The sequence below is a fragment of the Micromesistius poutassou genome (genome assembly GCF_964030765.1).
Source record: "Micromesistius poutassou genome assembly, chromosome: 20".
In the NCBI taxonomy this organism is placed as follows: Eukaryota; Metazoa; Chordata; class Actinopteri; order Gadiformes; family Gadidae; genus Micromesistius; species Micromesistius poutassou.
This window is the reverse complement of record NC_140290.1, coordinates 9020316-9042765: the sequence shown is the minus strand read 5'-3', so window position 1 is coordinate 9042765 and position 22450 is coordinate 9020316. Positions and strand designations below refer to the sequence as shown.

Below are 22450 nucleotides of genomic sequence, written 5' to 3'. Positions count from 1 at the left end.
ATCACTCTTCGTCTGTCTCTGTGGTGTCTCTGTCCTTCTGTCTCTATGTCTGTGTCTTTCTGTGTGTCTGTCTTGGGTCTTTGTGTGTCGTAATCCAACGCTATAGTTCATCTCCTCCACGTAACATGCATGTTCGTATACATTAACAAAGCTACACAAAATGGCGGTTCTCTGTCTGGTTCCCCCGGTGCGTAGCCTGCGGGTCAACCTGGACATGGGCAAGTCGGCGTACGCCTGGATGATCATGAAGGACGAGAACATCCCCGGGACAGTGGTCCGGACCAGCACCATCCCCGAGGAGCTGGGGCGGCTCGTCTACCTGCTCACCGACAAGACAGGTACAGGTCGCTGGGGACACTGGGGACACTGGGAACACTGGGCAGGGGCAGGGCCTTCAGGGACAGGGAGGGTCTAGGGGCGGCTGGTCTACCTGCTCACTGACAAGACAGGTACAGGCCTGCTCGGGACACTGGGAACACTGGTCAGGGGCAGGACCTTCAGGGACAGGGAGGGGTCAGGTGCGTCCTACTCTGCAGGTGTACTGCAGTACAGGGGGTGTCATACCTATTTCCTGATTCCCGGGAAAGGTTATGACGGGAAATGGGAAATAAAATTAAAAAAAAAACGCAATGACTGCGCGTCTATTGTTATCATACGGTAACGTTGATGGAGGCGAAACTAGAGCCCTGGGAAAGGAACAACACAAAAACGAAACAGTGAAACGCTGATCCGTGTCCCCCTCGGGAGCGGGTCCGTGGACTCCAGCCACGCTGAACACACACAACTACGCCAGACACACACAACCACGTGCAGCCTAACTCTAGCCCCGGGAAAGGAGCGACACACAAGGCGAAACGCTGATCCGTGTCCCCCTCGGGAGCGGGTCGGTGGACTCCAGCCACGCCGGACACAACTTAACTTTGAGTGATTATTCCCGTTTGCAGCCGCTGGCCAATCAGTTGCCAGCAGCCTGTTTACGTCATACAAAAGTACCTGCTCAGCTCGCTTGGAACCTCGACAGAGGTGCTACTAAAAAAAGTACCAGGTACTTTTTTTGGCGATGGAAATGCAAAAAAATAAGATTTCTGGTTCTGATGGTGGTGTACTGTACTAGACTACTTAGTCGCTTCCATTTAACGTCTGCTAAATTCCCTAAATGTAAACGTAGACAACACTTCCATAAAAACATGAACCGCATAATAAACATAAACCCTTTTAAGTCGACTTTGTGTACAAAGGCCGAACCACCCCTCCCCCCCAGCGTCAAGCCCCACCTACACCCCATTCCTCCTGGGCCAGGCTGCCTGTAAAACAAATGGGTGTTTGTTGCTGATGGCGACATCGTATAAGAATGATAGAGTCCCATAGAGGAGCCAGGCGTTCCTCCTCCCTCGCTCTCCATCCCCAAACTATCTAGGTAGGAATAGATTAGCCTGGCCAGCTATTTATCCCTGTTGATAGTTAACGCAGACGGAAAGAGGACCAGGAACAATCAATCCCCTTGGATTGGATAACCCCGTGGCTGTAATGTTATTGGAAGGTGGATGCGGCCCTAATCAGGTTTAGGCTCTATCAATACGCATTCTGGCAACAGGCATCCATTAAACAGGCCCATTGACCCCATTTTAATGTGGATTTCCCGCTCTTGGTTTTTTATCGGCCAGTTTGTGAACTCCGAACGCAGAGTGTCTTTAGTATGACTTTTTTGTGGCCGTGCGTAGGTTCGTTAAGTTAGCGAGGAGACGAGTAATGAGGGTAGTGGATAGGGTAGAGACCTGGCTCACCTGTGTGTGTGTGGGTGGGTGGGTGGGTGCGTGCGTGGCAAGGTCGTCTTAGGGTTAGATGCTAATAACACCGCCACATCTTTCTGGCATTAAACATGTTCTTATTAAATTATTTTTTAAATCAATAAATAATCATAATTACATTAATGTACATCATTTTGCAAACCCTAACCCTCAAATGCCTCTGATCCGACCCCCTCAGGCACCCTGACCCAGAACGAGATGATCTTCAAGCGTCTCCACCTGGGGACGGTGTCCTACGGGACGGACACCATGGACGAGATCCAGAGCCACATCATCCAGTCCTACGCCCAGGTACAGTGGCCCCCTCCTGGGACACTCACCTCCTCCCTGGGAGACTGACCCCCCATGGCGGCTGGGGGGTCAGGGGGATACAACTATCCGCTAGTCCATGCTAAAGGACGGTCACTTCTCTGCTTCCTATCTTTAAAGTTTGTTGTTTTTCATCCCTGTCATAAACGTAAGTCAAGGCGGATGGGTCTTGCATACTTGAGATAAAATCAAACTTCACAGCTTCTGTCTCGTGGAACGGAAGTCTAACGTAGTACATGCGGCGTGTGGCTCAGGAGGTAGAGCGGGTTGATTGGTAACGGGTTGCTGGTTCGATCCCCGACTCCTCCTAGCGTCGAGGGGTCCCTGAGCAAGACACCTTACCCAAACTGTTCCAGACGAGCTGGCTGGCGCCTTGCATGGTTGACACCGCCGTTGGTGTGTGAATGTGTGCATGAATGGGTGAATGTGAGGCAGTATTGTACAGCGTTTTGAGTGGCCACTGGTTAGAAAAGTGCTGCGTAAAATGCAGTCCATTTACCATTTACAGATCTTTGGTAGGATTTTTACCGATGCTGGTTTAACAGAAGATGAGTAGATATTGTTCCTAGCGTATGAAAACCCCAGCCTGCCCCTTTCCAGCTGAGTGACATTTCCTATATTGAACAACGGGGGACAGCAAAGGAGAAGAGGGTCAATATTGTTCGTTTCACTGCGTCCCTAAATGACTCTCTGTTACAGTAGGCCAGTGTTGTTCCTCTCTGACCGAGAGGCTCTGAAAGGCCTGACAGGGCGATATTGTTCACACTCCAGCCGACCCTAAACATCTGGTGTGAGCAGGGAGACCAGCTGCCAGGCGTTCCTGCTTGGAACTCCAGCTAATGAAAAATGACCAGCTTCTTTTTTAAGCTACCAGAGGCTGAAGCTAAGGCAGAGTAACGGATGCGTCTGGGTTTTATTTAACAGAAAAAGGCTGTATGAAGGTTGTGAAGGTATATACTGGGTGAAGGTATAAATATATAATGAATATTTAAATGTATAAAATAATAGACAAAATTGGTTAAATAAAAAAAGGCATCAACTGTGCACATCATTTTTTTTTTTTATCGACAAATATAGAAATATGTAATATAATACAAATATTGATAAATAAATTATATTTAGCCCCCCTCTCCCATCGCAGCTACCAATCAGCTACCTAATCATCTTCCTCACCCTCATCATCATCAGCGTAGGAGTTCTCTGGTCTCCGCCTCCTCCCAGGAAGTAGCGACAGAGTCTTAATGACACGTCTGAGATCACGCGTGAACCGCCAAACCACATGCTGCCCCGCCACAGCCAGCTGGCGTGCCGCGGCGTGAGAGAGGCCCCCCGCTGAGATATGATGTGATGTGATAGCGATGGGAGGTGGGGTGCTCTCTGTGTGTCACCCTGGTTGATGGGGGGGGTTTGTCAGTGTTTTGGGGTTTGATTTCCGTAGCTGGTGTTCTGAGATGGATCGTTTTGTCATGAATTAAGCAGAAATGTTACGAAGAAATTATTGTTTTTCGACAATGGAGTGTGTACAACTTTTTCGTACACTCTGTTTGTACAGCCACTGTCTGTCAAACCACTTTATCCATTTTCACTAATTCACGTTAACTCCAATATCGCTAACTACGTTCACGCTAACTTAATCACGTTAACGATGTTCAAGTTAACTATGCATCACATTAGTGTAGTCAGTCACATAACCTGATATATGCTTACTTGTTTACACTAACTATGTTGTTGTTGTTGCGTGATTATTCGGTCACGTAAAAATCAAACCATTCACCTCCGTGATGTCACCGCAGGTGGTCCCACAGCCGTCCAACGGCGTGGCCGGCGGCGCCACCCCGTCCAGGAAGTCCGCGGCGGCGGCGGCCCCCAAGGTCCGCAAGAGCGTGGTGAGCCGGATCCACGAGGCAGTGAAGGCCATCGCGCTGTGCCACAACGTCACGCCCGTGTACGAGGCCGGCGTCGGCGCCAACGGAGAGACGGAGGCCGTGGAGGCCGAGCAGGACTTTGACGACTACAACCGCACCTACCAGGCCTCCAGCCCCGACGAGGTGACACCCCTCTCCGGACTCGTAATGTCACGTGGCTCAGGAGGTAGAGCGGTGTTGGCTGGTGATGGACGGCTGCTAGTTTCGGTGTCCCTGAGCAAGACTCATTAACCCAGGGGTGTCAAACTCAAATATGCAGTGGGCCAAAATTGAAATCTTGGACAAAGTCGCGGGCGGGTCTGCAGGCGGAAGTGTTGGGGGGGGGGGGGGGGGGGGGGCAGCTTCCCGACAAGCTGGCCGTCGCCTTTGTCAGTGTGTGAATGTGTGCATGAATGGGTGATGGGTGACCAAGCCCGAAAACAAACCAGTTAAAAGAAAACTAAGATGGCCGCTAAGTAATGGTCTGCTCTAATGGCTACACCCATGGCATTATGGGAAAGAAAGAGAAGGAGACGAAGAAGGAGACTCAATGATTATTGAGTACATGGAGCTAAGGGGTGGCTGTTGGTTTGTCGATAAGGAATGTCACTGCACGTTTTCCGTTGAAAGAGCCGTTCAATATGTATTGAAGGACCGATCATTGCTCCGCTGTTTGGTTTGTCCGTGAAATCTTCTTCTTTTCGGGACATGACACAAATCAAGTCTACGTAAAGCAGTTTCTTCCTACTTAATCTAACCTTGTGAATCTATTCCCGAAGCCGGCCTTAAATGGCGCCACCATGACTTCGGCTTTCACCGAGAATAATATTGAGTGATTTTATTGAGTTTGACGTAACGAGATGTGGTGTTTTTCCGCGGATAAAAATGGTAGCCCAACTGAAATCTCGTTTTTCACAAGCATGGTGTGTAGAGCCCCCCTAACCCCCCCCCCCCCTCCTACCCACTCTCCAACCCCCCCTACTCTGGATTGATGTGTACGTTTATTTATTTTCCTGTACGATCCACTCTATCTTTTGCCCCTTCTTTGTCTCTCACCGTTGGGAGTGATCAATATTTAATTTTCTCCAGGAGACGATGAGTGAGTGTGTGTGGGGCGATATCTATCGGCCCGTCCTCTCCACCCCGCTCTGTCTCGTCCACTCTTTGTTCTCTGGCTGTCGTTTTATGTCCCTGTTCGGGTTCCCTGACTGGGGTCCATTGTGTGTGTGTGTGTGTGTGTGTGTGTGTGTGTGTGTGTGTGTGTGTGTGTGTGTGTGTGTGTGTGTGTGTGTGTGTGTGTGTGTGTGTGTGTGTGTGTGTGTGTGTGTGTGTGTGTGTGCATGTGCCTATTTAATTTCTGTGTTCCAGATAACATCAGAGCAGGTAATACAGGTGACTCGCACCTGAGACACCTCTCACTCTCCCCTTCTCTTAACCTCTCACTCTCTCCTTCTCTTAATCTTTGTCTCTCACTCTCTTTTGATCTCTCTGTCAATTCTCTTCTCTCAACTCTTCTCCCCAATTGCGCTCTCTCTCTCTCTCTCTCTCTCTCTCTCTCTCTCTCTCTCTCTCTCTCTCTCTCTCTCTCTCTCTCTCTCTCTCTCTCTCTCTCTCTCTCTCTCTCTCCCTTCCCTTTCTCCCCAACATCCGTCCCTCTCTCTCCCTCTTCTCTTCCTCATCCCTCTCTCTACCACCGCTCCTCTGTTTGCCTCCTCATCCCTAGAGCAGATTGTCTGACTCTGGGTTCTGCCTCCACCGTCGTCACGGCGATGAAAGCCCCCGCCCCCCCCTTCCCCTGAAGGTCAGACGAGGGGGTCAACAGCCATACTTAGAACAAGAGCCTCCATTTGACCTCTGACCCTGAGTGATATGAGCAGGGCCCGTGACCGTGGCCTTAATGACCGCAGGGGGCCGTTAACGACCTGCTTATCTTTTTAATTTGGCGTTAATTGGATGGCTGCACGGTGGGAAGACTACAGTGTGAGGGAATGACCTGAAGATATGATCGATTGATAATCGATCATATAGCGTCCTTTCGGTTTGAGGGAAGGAGTGTAAATGTAAACACTACTCATTATAGCTATAATATATATAATATAGTTATAAAGCAGTATTTGTCATATTTGTGTAAATTCTCTTCACATCCTGACAGTAATCAATAAATAAAACAGTCGGACCAAAAGAAAATCGGAATATGTGGCTGTCGCAGGCCTGTAATAAGCCTGTCAAATTATTTAATTCGGTCCGAATTAAATGATTGGATGGCTCACCTGTCTGTCTACCTACCTGCGTGGCAGACAGACGCTAAAGCTAGCAGGCTAGTCCGTGGCTGAAGGGAGGGATGGGTTTTGTTCTCAAAATTGAGCTCACTCTGGCCGGTTCCTCAACTTCCTTCACCCTAGCTTCAAGCATGGGCCAGAATGTGAAGTCGTCAATGGTAACCTAAATATGTTATTATTGATATCAAATATATTGCTCAGGCTCTTTGTGTAACCTATGCGATAATGCAAAGCCAACAAATCATCGCTCAGAGGGCCACGTCCAGCGGTACGGTGATCAACATGAGGAGGGGGGATTGAACTATGAATGGGTGTTGATTCGGCGTTGGGACGTGGAGCAGGAGAGTGTTTGTGAAGCGGCCCGGCCCGGTGATATATACTCTGCTGCCCGGGAACACTGGAGGGACGCCGCCGGATTGATGGCGTGTTTTGTTTAAACCAATCTGGTGTTGTCGTAAAGCTGTCACGCATCGTCTCCTCTCTCTCTCTCTCTCTCTCCTACCCATTCTCTCCCTCTTCTTTCTTCTCTCTCCCTCTGTTTCTGTCTCTCTCTGTGTTTCTGTCTCTCTCTCCTCTTCTAACTGTGTTGTTTTCTCTCTCTCTCTCTCTCCTCTTCTCTCTTTCTCTCTCTTCTTTTCTCTCTCTCTCTGTCTCTCTTTCCTCTTCTCTCTCTCTCTCTCTGCGTCTCTGTCTCTTTCCCAGCATGGCGTGTGTAACCCACAGCTCGTATCGGGGTTGACAAGGTTTTAAATAGCTCCCAACTGATGAGGGAGATTGAGGGGCTCTGTTTCAGATCCTGTGTGTGTGTTCCTGTGTGTGTGTTCCTGTGTGCGCACATACAGACTGTCTTCATGTGCGCGTGTGTTAATGTGTGTGTGTGTGTGTGTGATTGGTTTGTGTTCTTGTGTGTTACCACCCATGATGCTGTGGGTGTGTTTTGTATTCCAGTGTGTGTGTGTGTGTGTGTGTGTATGTTTGTATTATTCTGTGTGTGTGTGTGTGTGTGTGTGTGTGTGTGTGTGTGTGTTTGTATTCTTGTGCACGTGTCGGCCCCGCGTTCTATGTGCGCACCCTGCCTCCCTTCCCCCTTGTGTGTGTGTGTGTGTGTGTGTCCCAGCGCGTGTGTGTGTGTGTGCGTGCGCACGCGCACGCGGGGATAACGACACACAGATGTGTGTTAAGTAAATACAGCCGATCCTTGTTGCCGGGGCTCAGAGAGCAGAGATGACAGGCTATTAACAGGAAGTTCCAATTTGTAGGTCGGGAGTATAATAACAACCTTTGAGCGAGCAAATTGAAAATGAAGCCATTGAGGAGCCGAGCGGCGCACAGCTGAGGGCCCCGTCTCGGGGGGCCCACTCAGTTCCTGCTGAGGAGGTGCAGGGGGAGGCGCGGGAGGGAGGGAGCGTGCTCCTCCGCAGCTGAATGAAGGGGGAGGCTGGGGGCCGGGGGCCTGCACCGGGGCGCTCTCTCTCTCTCTCTCTCTCTCTCTCAGGGTCTCACGGTGCCGCTCCGGCCGGGGCCCGCGACGCCCGTTTGTAGGGTTGTGTGTTTGTAGTGTTGTGTTGTTGTATTCTTGTGTGTGTGTGTGTGTGTGTGTGTGTGTGTGTGTGTGTGTGTGTGTGTGTGTGTGTGTGTGTGTGTGTGTGTGTGTGTGTGTGTGTGTGTGCGGGCGTCATGGTTGCGTCGTAGGTTGAACTGTTTAATTGTTCAGATTCAAACAGGGATTCATTGAGTATGAGGCTTAGGATGGGGGTTGATATCCCCAATGTGTGTTTTTATTTATTTATTTCCTGTGCGGACGACACGGTGTTGATCCGGTCGCGTTTTATTGATTTGATGTTCCACTAGCAGTGGAACATCTGTTGATGAACAAAGGCGGCTCTTTAACTTAACCTGTCCCTGCTCCTCTATGCGTGTGCTGCATGTGACTCACAGAACGACCAGACAATGACAACCACTTCTGATAAATACCGCCATTACTGTTCATCATCCTTGTCAGAGGGGTTGAGTTTATAGATACATAGAGATATGTACATAGAGACAGGTATTGTAACAGGGCCAGAAAGTATTAAATACTGCTTATCATCTTTGTCAAAGGGGTTGAGTTTCTTTCTTGCATCACTTTTGACCCTTTTGGGAGCTGCTTGAGTAGATTAGGCCGGCACCAGAGAGCCTGATGTGTGTTTAAAGGATCCTAGGACACTCGGTGCTTTACAGGTTCCTTGTGGTTTGGTCTGGAGTTTATGTGAGGGTTCACAGGTTGAGCGGAGTGTCTGCGTGTCTGTGTGTGTCTGCGTGCGTGTGTGTCTCTGCGCCTGCGTGCATCCTGGGTGTATATACTCCATACTTAACTGTATATACATGTCTCTACTGTTCACACTGAATCATCTATATTATTCCATCACACGTACCGACTCCGCACCTTACTGCCTTTTTACACTTCTGGTTAGACACTCACTGCATTTCGTTGTCAAGGACAATAAAATTGGTTCTAATCTAACATGTGTGTGGTCCCCAGGTGGCGCTGGTGCGCTGGACGGACAGCGTGGGGCTGACCCTGGTGAACCGGGACCTGGCCTCCCTCCAGCTGAGGACCCCCTCCGGCCAGATCCTCACCTTCCACATCCTGCAGATCTTCCCCTTCACCTCCGAGAGCAAGAGGATGGGCATCATCGTCAGGGTGCGGCCAATCACAGCGCTGCTCGCCCACGGCCAATCCCATCGCTGCTAGCCCACGGCCAATCACATCGCTGCTAGCCCACGGCCAATCACGTCGCTGCTCGGCCATGACCAATCACATTGCTGCTCGCCCATGACCAATCACATTGCACCTCGCCCATGACCACACTACAGCAAAGACAACTGTTGGCCAGTTGACTTGTCAACTGACTTTTGCTGTTTTCTGTTAATTTTACTATAATAGTTATTATTGACTGGATTTTATAGATACAGACCTATACAAAGAAAATGTATATGTATATTTAAGTTTTCTGGCTTTTATCCAAAGCGACTCACAGAGGATCCAGGTAGATTTAGTTAAGGAGCAGGTAGGGGTTAGGCATCGTGTTCCAAGGATGACTAGAGGTAGGCTGAGGACAATGTAGATCCATTACAGAACATTCTGAACACCCTACCGACTAGGGTATCGTCTACTTAAAATAAGGCTTATGCGCACACACACACACACACACACAAGTCTTTGAATCCTCTGGTAAAGATACACAACCTCTTTGAAACACACGTGTTCTTGTGCTCATGAATGTTGTGTCTGTTGCAACAGGAGGAAGCAACAGGTGACATCACGTTCTACATGAAGGGGGCGGATGTTGCCATGGCGACCATCGTCCAGTACAATGACTGGTTGGACGAAGAGGTAAGTGATGCACGAGTGCCGGACCCCAAAAAAGTTGTACATTTAAAAAATTAGTCAAATATGATTTTCAATAACTAGGAAGCTGGGTTACCACGACAACAAGTGCTGGTCCTCCTAGCGCTGGTCCTCCACTACGCCATTAATGAGGACATCATGATATGACATCACCAGGCCACGCCCACAGTGGCCCAGGTCTGGCGGTGCCTGCGTTCATCATAATTATATCGGCGTTATCGAGTCACTGACCGCCCGCGGGGCACTCTGGGAATTAATCAGTGACCTAGATGGGTCATTAACGGCGTGTAATATTCCTGTGTCTGACGGCCGCTAACAACTGTACCGTGTTCCACGCGCCTGTCAATAACCAATCAGTACCTCCGCCACGCCCCATTGGTTTATCATATCAGATATAAACCTCCGTCCTCTGAGCCGCCGGCCCCCCGGGGGAGGGTATCTGTGATCCCACATCGATCGGCCAATCACAGCGATGTATTTCTGTTGTGCTTTTTGCTGCCGGCGCAACATATTAATTATTGAGGGGACCCCATTTTGGATTTGATTCATCGTCTTCGTGCTCTGTGTTGAAGGGTGAGTGTGGATTAGAGTCAGGCAGATGATGTTCACTTCTGTCTGTCTGTCTTTCTGTCTGTCTGTATATACTGTATATATATATGGGGGTGACAGGTTGCTGGGTCCAACACCCTACAAGTTTAGAATAGTTTTAGACTGCCTTTATGGGAGTTGTATATCAAGATGCATAACAAGAGTTTCCAAAGACATGATGTGATACTGTCCAATGGGAATGTGATCATTGGAGAGGAAGAAGAAAAGGATGGAATAAGGGGAACAAGGAAAGCTTGATCCTGTTGTTATATCAACAAGTGAAATCAATAGATAATAAAAACCCTTTGTGATTGTTAGTGACCCTTCTCTCCTTGTGTCCCTGGCTTCCTCTCCCCCTGACTCCCTTGTCTCCCTCCCCCTCTCTCCTCAGTGTGGGAACATGGCCAGGGAGGGTCTGAGGACTCTGGTGGTGGCTAAGAAGTCCCTATCGGAGGAGCAGTACCAGGACTTTGAGGTGAGTCATCACACGCCTCATCCTTGTCTCTTCTCCTCCTCCTCCTCCTCATCCCTACTACTCCTCCTCCTCCAACATCTACCTCATCCTTCATCACAATCACCATCACAGCGTCGGACCAAACTGACTGATTCCTCCCCCCCCCCCCCCCCCCGCGCTCCCAACGCTCCAGAGCCGCTACAACCAGGCCAAGCTGAGCGTCCACGACCGCAGCCTGAAGGTGGCGGCGGTGGTGGAGAGCCTGGAGCGCGAGCTGGAGCTGCTGTGTCTGACGGGCGTGGAGGACCAGCTGCAGGCCGACGTGCGGCCCACGCTGGAGCTGCTGCGCAACGCCGGCATCAAGGTCAGAGGGTCGCGACCCCGGGGGGGATGGTATAGGGTCGGAGGGGATGTCGTAGAGCGGACGTAGGCTCTGAGGTTGGAGGTCATGTTGTTGTAAAGGTGTATGGTCTGAGGTCACGTTGTAGAGCGGATGTAGGGTCCAAGGTCAGAGGTCGTACCAGATATATAGGCAGCGGGGGGGTCGTTGGTGTAATGCAGCTTGCGGTAGTAGGTTAAGAGGTCAAGATGAAGATGGGTCAGAGGTCAAGTCATAGAACAGATGTTGGATCCGAGCTTGTATCAGATATAGGGGCAGCAGGAGGTCGTTGGTGTAATGCATCTTGCCAGTTAGCGACCACCTTCTGTCTGCGGTCGTGGACGCTCAGCAGGGCCTGGTTGTAACGTCTCTGGAGCGTCGGTGTGTGTCTCTGGTGTAATGCATCTTGCCAGTTAGCGACGGCCCTTGTTGGTGTGTGTCTCGTTCTCTGAGCGCTCAAACTTTTGTTTACGGTAGATTTGTATTTGTGTGTGTGTTTGTATTTTATTCTTTAAACGTGTGATATTGTTTGGTGGTTTGGTGTCCCAGATCTGGATGTTGACTGGGGACAAGCTAGAGACGGCTACCTGCATCGCCAAGAGCTCCCACCTGGTGTCCAGGAACCAGGACATCCATGTCTTCAAACCGGTGGGTTTCTCTCTCTGTCTCTGTCCCTGTCTCTGTCCGTCTCTTTTTTGTGTTTGCTTAGCAGGCTCGATCTCTCTTACCTTTTCTCCCTCGCCTTCTCTCTGTTTCTCTCTTTCTCCACCGTGCCTCTGTCTCTCCATCAGAGAGCATGTCTCTCTGTATGTGCGGGTCTCTCTGTGTCTTTCCATCCCTGTGCTTGTCGCTTTCTCTCTCTACATCTGTGTCATGCTCTCTACCTCCCCAATTCCCCTTTTACCAACGCTGGGTTATGGAGTTAGCTTTTAGTTGCTAATCGTAGCGTGGGGCTAATGGGGTTATGGTAGCATCTCGTGGCTAATTGTAGCGCGTGGCTCTCGAGCAGGTCTCCAGCCGAGGAGAGGCCCATCTGGAGCTCAACGCCTTCAGGAGGAAACACGACTGTGTCCTGGTCATCTCCGGAGACTCCTTGGAGGTACTGACTCTCTCGCTCTCTCTCTCTCATTCAGGCGCTGCCTGACTCGCCCACAACTACTCAGCTGGGCTAAATAGGCAGAGAGCGGCTCTAGAAGGGAAATCAAAGGCCCGAGCTAATACTGTCCTTGAGAGTTCAAGCAGGGGACTGGGACTGGGACTGGCATGAATGATACTCAATCTGGTTTTCGTTGATTCATAATTTATCTTTTAATTTTGTTAATAATATGGATACGCTGCTAGGTTTGCGTTTCCAGTCATACTTTGTTTCGATTGTAACACTAATATTCATGGCAATGATAAAAAAAAAAAAAATTAAACTCAAATCACACATGGATACTTTAGAAAAATACAAAATACATGATTTAATATTTAAATATTCTGAATATCTCCTTATCCATCTACGGGACCACCTGCTCTTTTCTTACACCACACCAAAACCCCAGCACACCCCTGGTCCCTCACTAAACCCTTACCCTTGTCTCCGTGCACCCCCACCCCCCCCCCTCACCCCTCTGCCTGCGTGCCTCCACTCCTCCGCTCCTCCGCCCAGGTGTGCCTGCGCTACTACGAGCATGAGTTTGTGGAGCTGGCGTGCCAGTGCCCGGCCGTGGTGTGCTGCCGCTGCTCGCCCACCCAGAAGGCCCAGATCGTCACCCTGCTGAAGCAGCACACCTCCAACCGGACCTGCGCCATCGGTGAGCCCCCGCGTCCCGGTTCAGACCCGACCCTGTACCACGGGGCGGTCCGGTCCGTTTTGATTTACTGAAGCCTGTAATCCAAGTTCCAGTCTCAAAGGGCTTCTGGGAGTGTAGTGGGCAGGTGGTTTGAAAAGTTTGGTTTGAAAAGTTTGTTTTAGTATAGATGGGAATGTCTGCTTTCCGTCCCGAGTGTAGTGATAGATGAAAGGATAGTCATTATCTTTTCTAATTTCTTTCCATATTTTTGTATTTATTAATAATCACGTTTGTGTGATGTAAATGTGTTGCAGTTCATGCCATCACTGCATTACTAGGGGCAGGAGAGTGTAGTGGCCACTGGGGAGTTTGACTCTCAGTAGAAAGGTTCTGGGTTCAATCCCCTTTGTATAAGAGCATTTGCTAAATAACTGAATAGTAGAATACTAGTAACAGGTCTGTTGGACCGTGTTGGAGGGTTTTACATGTTTGGGCCGGGGATTTGGCTGTGGACGTAGCCGACATGCACTCAGAACACACAGTGAGGGTGATAGTGTCTCCCACTCATTCAAACAAGTGCACACAGGAACTAACACACTTACACACTCACACTCTCTCACACACAAACACACCCGCTCATTCTCACACTTTTTTTTCCACACACACACACACACACACACACATTCACACTCTCTCACACTCACACACTCTCACACACATACTCTCACACACACACACACACACACACACACACACACACACGGAGGCCACTGATGCAGCGTCTACACGTACTACTCAATATGTTCACCAGATGGCAGTGAAAGCTCATAGGTGACTCTGTTCTGCATGGTGTGTAGTTGGCTTTCGTCTGATGTGGGTGTGTATCGTGGTTGCAGGTGATGGGGGTAACGACGTCAGTATGATCCAGGCTGCAGACTGTGGCATCGGCATAGAGGGGAAGGTACGAGACACACACTCACACACAATACACCTGTTGACCTCACGGCAACACCTCATAGAGTCTCCTGGACCACACCGACAAGGGCATATGTTGTCCTTGTCCTCCCTGGTTGGTCTCTGTAAAAATGTTGCATCCCTATTTTCACTGTTATATTTCAATCATGTATTGATGTACTCTATATCAAATGTATGTATTATTTATTTTTATTGCTATTAATATATCACTATTACAAATGAACCACTCTCTTTGTGTGTGTGTGTCTGTGTGTGTGTGTGTGTGTGTGTGTGTGTGTGTGTGTGTGTGTGTGTGTGTGTGTGTGTGTGTGTCTCTTTCTTTGTGCGTGCATATACTTGTGTGTGTCTCTTTGTGCATGCGTTTGTGTGTCTGTGTTCGTGTGTTTCTCTTCGTGTGTGTGTGTGTGCGTCCCCCCTGCAGGAGGGTAAGCAGGCATCCCTGGCAGCAGACTTCTCCATCACGCAGTTCAAACACATCGGCCGGCTGCTCATGGTGCACGGGCGGAACAGCTACAAGCGCTCCGCCGCCCTGGGCCAGTTCGTCATGCACCGCGGCATGATCATCTCCGCCATGCAGGTACGCACACGCAGGGGCACTCGCGCACACACACATGCAGGCACTCACAGACACGCATGCAGTAGCCATCGCGCAAGCACAGCTCACGTACACACACACACACACACACACACACACACACACACACACACTTAAGCTTACACTCACACACACAGGCTATCACACACAGAGACTCACACACACACACACAAACGACTGGGCATGCACGCACACATTAACCTGGCATAGACACACATCAACCTGGCACAGACACATATCTGGCACAAAAAAAACACACACACACACACACACACTGTTTGTGTTGGTTTGAGCCAGGAGTTAATCACTATTTGCTGGTGTAATTTGATAAACAGTTGAAACTGTCAGAAAGAAGGATTATGATTGCTCTTTAAAAAAGTATTTTAGTAATAACCTAATAATAATCAATTTGTGACCCAACAACGACTTTATATTCTCTCTCTATCTCTATCTCTATCTCTATCTCTCTCTCTCTATCTCTATCTCATCTCATCTCTCAGGCGGTGTTCTCCTCCATCTTCTACTTTGCTTCCATTCCGTTGTACCAGGGCTTCCTCACAGTGGGGTACGTGTCTCCTCCTACCTTAAACACCGTGTGTTGCTCGTCTGGGCCGGGGCCAGTCGGCTATCGGCCGTGTATTGACCCGGGCGTGGCTCTGTGCTCCCTGCAGCTACTCCACCCTCTACACCATGTTCCCCGTGTTCTCCCTGGTGTTGGACCAGGACGTCCAGCCGGAGATGGCCCTGCTCTACCCCGAGCTCTACAAGGACCTGACCAAGGTAGGCCGGCCCCCAGAGCCTCCTCAGAACTGACTCATTGCATAAGCTGGCTCCAGCTAGATCATAGCTCATTTCATAACATGATAATTGGTTTCTCCTTCGCAGGGCCGGTCGTTGTCCTTCAAGACGTTCCTCATTTGGGTGTTCATTAGTATTTATCAAGGTAAGAAGACGACTGCATGATACCCACACACTGCTTATGAAGATATAAGATGGCCTCGCCTCTTAGACCTCCCATGCTGGTCCTAGTCCTGGTCCTCCTCTTAAACCTCCATGCTGGTCCTAGTCCTGGTCCTCCTCTTAAACCTCCATGCTGGTCCTAGTCCTGGTCCTCCTCTTAAACCTCCATGCTGGTCCTAGTCCTGGTCCTCCTCTTAAACCTCCATGCTGGTCCCAGTCCTGGTCCTCTTAAACCTCCATGCTGGTCCTAGTCCTGGTCCTCTTAAACCTCCATGCTGGTCCTAGTCCTGGTTCTCAGTGGTGTCAGTTTCCCCGCTGGCCGGACCCGTCTGTACTTGCGTGCGGCTCTATTGTGTGTGTCCAGTAAGTGGATCTCGGTGTGTAGCGGCTAAGCCCCGCCGTGGGTGAGGAGCCCCGGTGTGCCTGCCTTCCTCCACGGTCCTCCATGGTGCTAATATTTAATTAAAGGATAATGTCAGCAGCCCCGGTGGAGGAAAGAGTAAAAATATATCACAACACGGTGGGCCACGCAGCCCACCTTGAACAGTTTATTACTGTTCTGCTATGGTTCTTATTTACTGTTCTCCCTCCTGTTTGGTTTCACCGTTCTCTTATTTCTTCACTGTTCGGTTTCACAGTTTTCTCATTATCTTTACTTTTCTCACTCGTTTTTTAACTGTTCTTGTTTTTACTGCTCTCTTTTAAACTGTTCTTCTCTTTACTGTTCTCTTTATTTATTTTTCCATCAATCTACTCTCGCCGTTCTTCCCTTTCTTTTAATCACTATTATTTTCCTCACTGTTCACCCTCTTACTCTCTCGCCCTTCCTGGTCTCCCTCGCTCTCTCTTAACCACCCTGGTGACGCTAGCTCTAACCAGGGCCTCCTCAATCATAGTGTGGGCTAACCGTGCGCGAGGCTAACCGTGCGCGGGCTAACTGACTGGGCTGCCCTGTGCCACGGCTCCTCATGAAAAGCTAATTATCAGATCAGTTATAGGCCATTAAGCCCAGTTAGCGCTGACGCTTCAGCGCAACAATAAGGGGGGGTATCAGAATACGTCGGCCAATGAGACGAGGCCGGGGGTCCGGCCGGGATAATGAGGGGGTTTGGGCGAAGGAACACTGGAGCACCTTGTGTGCTTCTCCTCATAAATAATGTTATCTAATCAATGCTTATCTGTCGCTCTGGTTTTAATTCCTTGTTCCCAGGGCCCGGTTCTGGTGCTTGAGGTTGAGCTGAGCACGGCAGGTCTAGATGGTTTTTATCTGGGTCTTTACAGAAATACAGGGTTTTAGACCATGAACTAGGAAGTAAGGGGTATTTTGTGTATCTGGGTTGCCCTGATGGAGGTGCCACCCTCTATTAAGAGCAATACTCAGAGGGTGAAAATATGGACGGTAACAACAAACATTTAGATCTAGGAGTAAGAATTAAAGACGGACCAGTTTGAGTAAGAAGTCTTTATCATTTTGCAACTGTGAAATTTATATTTTAATTGTTATAGTTTTTTAATCGTTTTTGATCCCAGTGGACAATTTAAAATTCCTTTTATTACACATTTGTTCACTGAACGTTTTCTGTGTCCCTCTGATCTGTGGCGCCCCCAGGTGGAGTCCTGATGTACGGCGCGCTGGTGCTGTTTGAGTCGGAGTTCCTCCACGTGGTGGCCATCTCGTTCACCGCGCTGATCCTAACGGAGCTGCTGATGGTGGCGCTCACTGTGCGCACCTGGCACTGGCTGATGGTGCTGGCCCAGGTGCTCAGCGTGCTCTTCTACGTCTGCTCCCTCTTCTTCCTCAACGAGTACTTTGGTAAGCCAGTCCAGTCCTCTGTCTCTGCATCACCACGACAAAGGGGTCTCTTTAAGGGGTTCCGAAGACAAGCCCACTTTATATGGCCACACCCACCTCAAGCCCGGGGCACGCAGAACGCAAATTTCGCTTCTTATTTGTAGAGCGAGGCCAGAAAGTGAATAGAATCTTTTTTTAATCTTGTAGAATTTTTTAAAATCTCGTAGCAGGGCTGTTTTTCCGATTGCTTTGGATAAAAAACGTTATTAGGCCGTGTCCGATAGACGCATAATAACGATATCGATCAGACACGGTGTGTTTTTATGTCAGAAAAGGATCTTTAAATTTTCTTATGTTCTGTGTTTATTCTTCTGTTTTGTGTTCATGCTCCTGTTGTGTGTTTATTGTCCTGTTGTGTGTTTATTGTCCTGTTGTTTGTTTTGTGTTTATTCCCCTTTTGTTGGTTTTGTGTTTATTGTCCTGTTGTTTTTTTATTTTCCTGTTTGTTTTGTGTTTATTCTCCTTTGTTTGTTTCTTGTTTATTCAGTTTTGTGCTCTGTTGTGTTTAAGTCGAGTGAACTTTGCTTCGCCGTTCTGCTCTTCTCTCTCTGTCCATCTTGTACTCTTAGTTCTCTTTCTTGTTCTTCTTTTATTTACTCATACTCTTAACTCCTCCCTTATGTTTTATTTTACTTTCTCAATTGTTCCTCTCCCTCCTTTACGCGTTGATATCTCCCTCTCTTTCTGTCTGTCTCTCTGTCCCTGACCCTCTGTCCCTCTCACCAACCCTTTATTTACTCTTATGGCTGCTCTTTTGTCTCCATGCGTTGCTACGGCAACAGGCATTGGCAGGATATCCTTGGGAGCTTTCCTTGGTAGGTTGTTTCTTTCTTTCTGTCTCTCAATCACTGTCTTTCTGTCTCTCTATCGCTCTCTCACTCTCTCCCCTGCATTGCTTGACGTTTTGTGTCTGTGTCTGTGTATGTTTAATGTGTCAGTGTGTTTGTCCTGGGGGTCAAAGGTCATCCCAACCAAATGTTTATGCACTTGTCTTGTTGATACATGTCATTCCATTGTGCCGTCATCCGTCCTTTCCCGGTAGAATGCAATCAAACCAAATTGAGAAATACTTCAAACTATATTTTTTGGTGTATTAGGAACTGCATGAATCCCAGACACCACACAATAATAGCATGATTTTTTTTAATACACAATTCTCTACTTGTGTGACTGTACACATTGGGAGCGCTTGTTTTAACGTGCGGCCGGTTCTTCCAGACCTGCCCTTCATGACCACGTGGGTGTTTGTGTGGAAAGTGTTGGCCATCACGCTGCTCAGCTGCCTGCCTCTGTACATCATCAAGTACCTCAAGCGCAAGTTCTCCCCGCCCAGCTACTCCAAGCTCTCCTCCTGATCGCTGAACATTCCGTCGATGCGCCTCTTTGGAATTCCAAAACTCCAAATTCTGAAATGTCAAATTTTGAAATTCCAAATTCTGGAATTTGAATTTGCGGTCTGATTTTGACAGGGGGGGGGGTTCGTTAGTGTTTTTCTGGCTTGAGTCACTTTTTCGTAGTTTCTAGCAGCACCGATCAACGTCGATACTTCTGGAGTTAGAAGGGAAATTTTCGAAACGGAAAAAGCTAAATGAGTCACATTCGGATGCCTGTTGTCACATGGACTTGGGATTACTTGAAAAGACTGAAGCACACAAAGATTGTTTTTGTTTTGTTTGTCGTTTTAAAAAGATGAGTTGTCGAGACGAGTGGCAGGCCGTGAAGGACTACTGATTTGTTGAAACACTGGAATGGCCCCTCGGCTTCGCTTTGCCTTCTATTGGACGCCTTTCTGTCCAATCAGCTCCAAGCATCATTTTATACTCCTCAATGCATTACTTTGGGTGTACACCACAATTTTTACATGTGGGGTCCTGAACATTTTTTTAATGTATTTTTAGTACTGCAATTAATTCAGTGACTTCTCAAATCTAGAGTGGGGAAACAAAATTGTGATTTTCCGCCTAGTTGAGTTTCACTATTCGATCCAACTGTAGAGTTGTGTGTTGACCAAATAGATCCAAACCTTTACAATGACAAAAAAAAAAGCATTAGCAAAATAAGAATCAACTTCCTCTAACAAACGATGCATTCCGCCATGTTCATTTGTAAACAAACGTTATTATTTTACTTTTCTCTTACTTTACCCTCTCAGTACTTTTACTAGAGTATGAAACAAGCACTTGGCTATTAAATGATGCTGAGGATTTTATTAATCTAATGTCCATCTAAAGATCACCATCAGTATTTCTACTCAAGAGGAAAGGGGACAAAGTAAACGTTGAAGCATGGTTTCAGAACGTGTTGTCATTACGTTGATGATCATGTTATGGTGTTTAAAAGGAGGGCAGGGAGTTAGTGAATCGTATTCACTGGTTTATACGATTGGTTTAAGCCATGCCTTTTGCTTTAACGTAATTCTTGCTGTACTCCTTAATAATCAAACATTTCATATACATAATAATCTCAAAGTATAGAAAATGTGATCCGTTGTGATCTGTTAACGAGCACAATCGTCTCATACTATGGCCTTTTATTTATATTCCACGGTCACATCTGTATCCAGGATCAGACCACTCGCTCTGTGCCTCATCAGTGTGTTGATGTTTTACAAGTTAACGTACACAAGCCAACGCTCTCTTCATCCACCTCACTTGTCAATCAGTCTGAACTGTCTTTCTCTTTGCATTCCTGCAATCTTGCCCACACAAACACAGGGGTGGTGTGTGTGTGTGTGTGTGTGTGTGTGTGTGTGTGTGTGTGTGTGTGTGTGTGTGTGTGTGTGTGTGTGTGTGTGTGTGTGTGTGTGTGTGTGTGTGTGTGTGTGTGTGTGTGTGTGTGTGTGTTTCGTTGACAACCTGTATTCTGAATCCTGCTGTTGATGATTTCTTGATTATTGGAAATCTTTCTATCGCCGCTGCTCCTCCAAAGGTTATCACCAAGGTAACAATGTCCTGGGTCGTTCTGGGAATGAGTTTTATCATTCTCAGGTCTGTATTCTCCCTGGATCCCGAATCAGTGTCTGGAACCGACATGTTGTTATTTTCTTCAACGCACAGTGTGGGCGGAGCTACATTGGGTTGTCAGGTTGTTGTCATCTTTTTGTGAGTTTTTCAAACTCCAACTTATCTAATTCCTGATTGTTATTTATTGGGTTTTAAATGTGTCAACCTCAACCCTTGAATTATATCTGCTCACCAAAGATGTGGAATGTCTGTTTGATGCAAATTGCATTTACAGTTTCAATCTGTTTTTAAATGACTTCTGAAAGTGTTCATTTCAGTGTTTCTTTCTGTTGTTGATGAATGGTGTTATACAAATGTCCCCTAATTGTGAAATTGCTCACCATATCTAGGCACTTCAGTTTCTAACCTTATGACCATTATTTATAAAGTTATTATCGAGATGTTAGCAATAAAAAAAATACATTTAACAATATGTTTCGGTCTCCCTTGTCGTTGTGTCGATGGCGCATGCGTGGGGTTCTGCTTAGGGCCACAAGATGGCGATAGACTCAACCCTTAAACGGGACAAGACGGTTGGACTGCCCTCGATTTTCTTTTCTGAAGTAGGCAGTAGGTATGGTTTGAACAATCGAATCAAATTGATTGTCTTTTTCTCAAGTGCAGATTCATGAGGTTGACGTTTTTCTAATGAATATAATTGTCTACATTTCTTATATAAATGTGTGTAAATGATTTTTATTAAGTGAACTTTTCTCGACACAACGTACAGAAAGGTTCATAGAAAGGTTGTTATTCATAATGAATGCACACAAGCCCTCATAAGATCACAATGGCATTTTCCTCACTAAATCTTCTAGTGCACAAACAGCAAGCAAGAAAGACGTCAACGTGACACCTATTCTACAGTGTTCCTACATTCAGACATCCTCATCGTTTTCTCAAAGGAGCTTGAACCCACTTTACATGTGTAGCTCCTGTCCTCGCTAAAGTCACAAGCTCGTAAAAAACGAATCCATAACTCAACCGATATCAAGTCACTTAACGTTGCTCTTTGTAGCCTTATAACCAGTCGGAATGATGTATGGGACATAACTTCATAAAAACAACAAACTTATTTTTGCTGTAGCCTAAAATAAAAACAATATTCCTAACAGTCAATACGGGGCGCAACTGTCTAAACGGTGGTGGACCGTTTAAATGCGCACACACCCGCCAACCGATTTAATATTTGAATGCAGTAGGCAGCCTACCTTCTCTGTCTTTATCCGAACAGTAAAGATATGTTTATTTTTAAATCTCGGAAGATTGAGTGCAACCACAAACTAATGAGTGAATGAGTAAATACATTGCCCATGAATCAAACTCTCTGTGTGACCAGCCGAGAGACTAAAAATGTGTTATCAATTTCCCCCCGTCCGGAGCAGGAAGTGCATTGTGGGTAATGGGCGACCCAGCGGTGGATGTGATGGTCCGATGGTTCTAACATGTTAGACGAAACCCCTCCGCTTTCATCTCCCGGCTTTAACGTCTCCGTATCTTGACGTTCACGAGGGAGGGGGGGGGGGGGGTGGATAACTACAAGGTGTGTAATCCTGCTGGGTCTGTTTAGGTTTAAGGGGGTCCAGTTCTGGTGCATTCTCTGCATGGCCTTACTGGTGCTGTGGACAGCACCGTCATTGTGATGAAGGACACTGGGGTTGTTCCGAAGCCATACAAATATATAGTTAAACGACTTGAATCCAACCTTTTGACTATTGGTCTGTTCCATTTGGGAGTTAGCAGGGATGAATTTGAACAAGTGTGTGAAGGGGTCGGGGGTGTCAAGGGTTAGAGGAAAAGGAGCAAGATTTTTTTGGTCTTAAAAGCATGTCTTAACCCATCAGTGAAGTATCCTCCATATTCTCTTGTAGACTTAAGGTGTGACTAATATGTGTGACTACTTGTCCCTAGTATTTAGTTGAAAATAAACATTGCTCACGACAGACGTGGTTTGTGCGTCTCGTGTGGTGGAATATTGTGTTTTCTCCATGGATTCTCCCTGTAGTATTTTGACAGTCAAATAGTTTGACGTCCCCAGAGTGCATACATTATGTAAAGTGTACACACCCTCCCGAGATAGCTTAGTGTTGCCCTACTGGTGAGCTGTTGGTTCCACAGCAATCAATAGGCTAGGCGTGCGTTACTTAAGTGTTTAAGAAGCACTTTCATTCTTAATTCC

General features: G+C 47.6%; 1 protein-coding gene across 2 annotated transcripts in view; it reads left to right on the top strand.

The window, feature by feature from the left end:
* The window catches only part of atp9b (ATPase phospholipid transporting 9B), a 44833-nt gene extending 24137 nt beyond the window's left edge, over positions 1–20696 (top strand). For both annotated transcript variants that reach the window (XM_084484717.1, XM_084484718.1), the window contains 17 exons: positions 196–338; positions 1987–2099; positions 3911–4165; positions 8822–8983; positions 9584–9676; positions 10671–10754; positions 10927–11097; positions 11662–11760; positions 12122–12211; positions 12764–12908; positions 13784–13848; positions 14284–14439; positions 14958–15022; positions 15129–15237; positions 15343–15400; positions 17027–17230; positions 18488–20696. In XM_084484717.1, the coding sequence (XP_084340843.1) occupies positions 196–338; positions 1987–2099; positions 3911–4165; positions 8822–8983; positions 9584–9676; positions 10671–10754; positions 10927–11097; positions 11662–11760; positions 12122–12211; positions 12764–12908; positions 13784–13848; positions 14284–14439; positions 14958–15022; positions 15129–15237; positions 15343–15400; positions 17027–17230; positions 18488–18624 (2149 nt within the window). In that variant the 3' untranslated portion in view covers positions 18625–20696. The remainder of the gene's footprint in view (positions 1–195; positions 339–1986; positions 2100–3910; positions 4166–8821; positions 8984–9583; positions 9677–10670; positions 10755–10926; positions 11098–11661; positions 11761–12121; positions 12212–12763; positions 12909–13783; positions 13849–14283; positions 14440–14957; positions 15023–15128; positions 15238–15342; positions 15401–17026; positions 17231–18487) is intronic.
* Positions 20697–22450: the final 1754 nt, after the last annotated feature.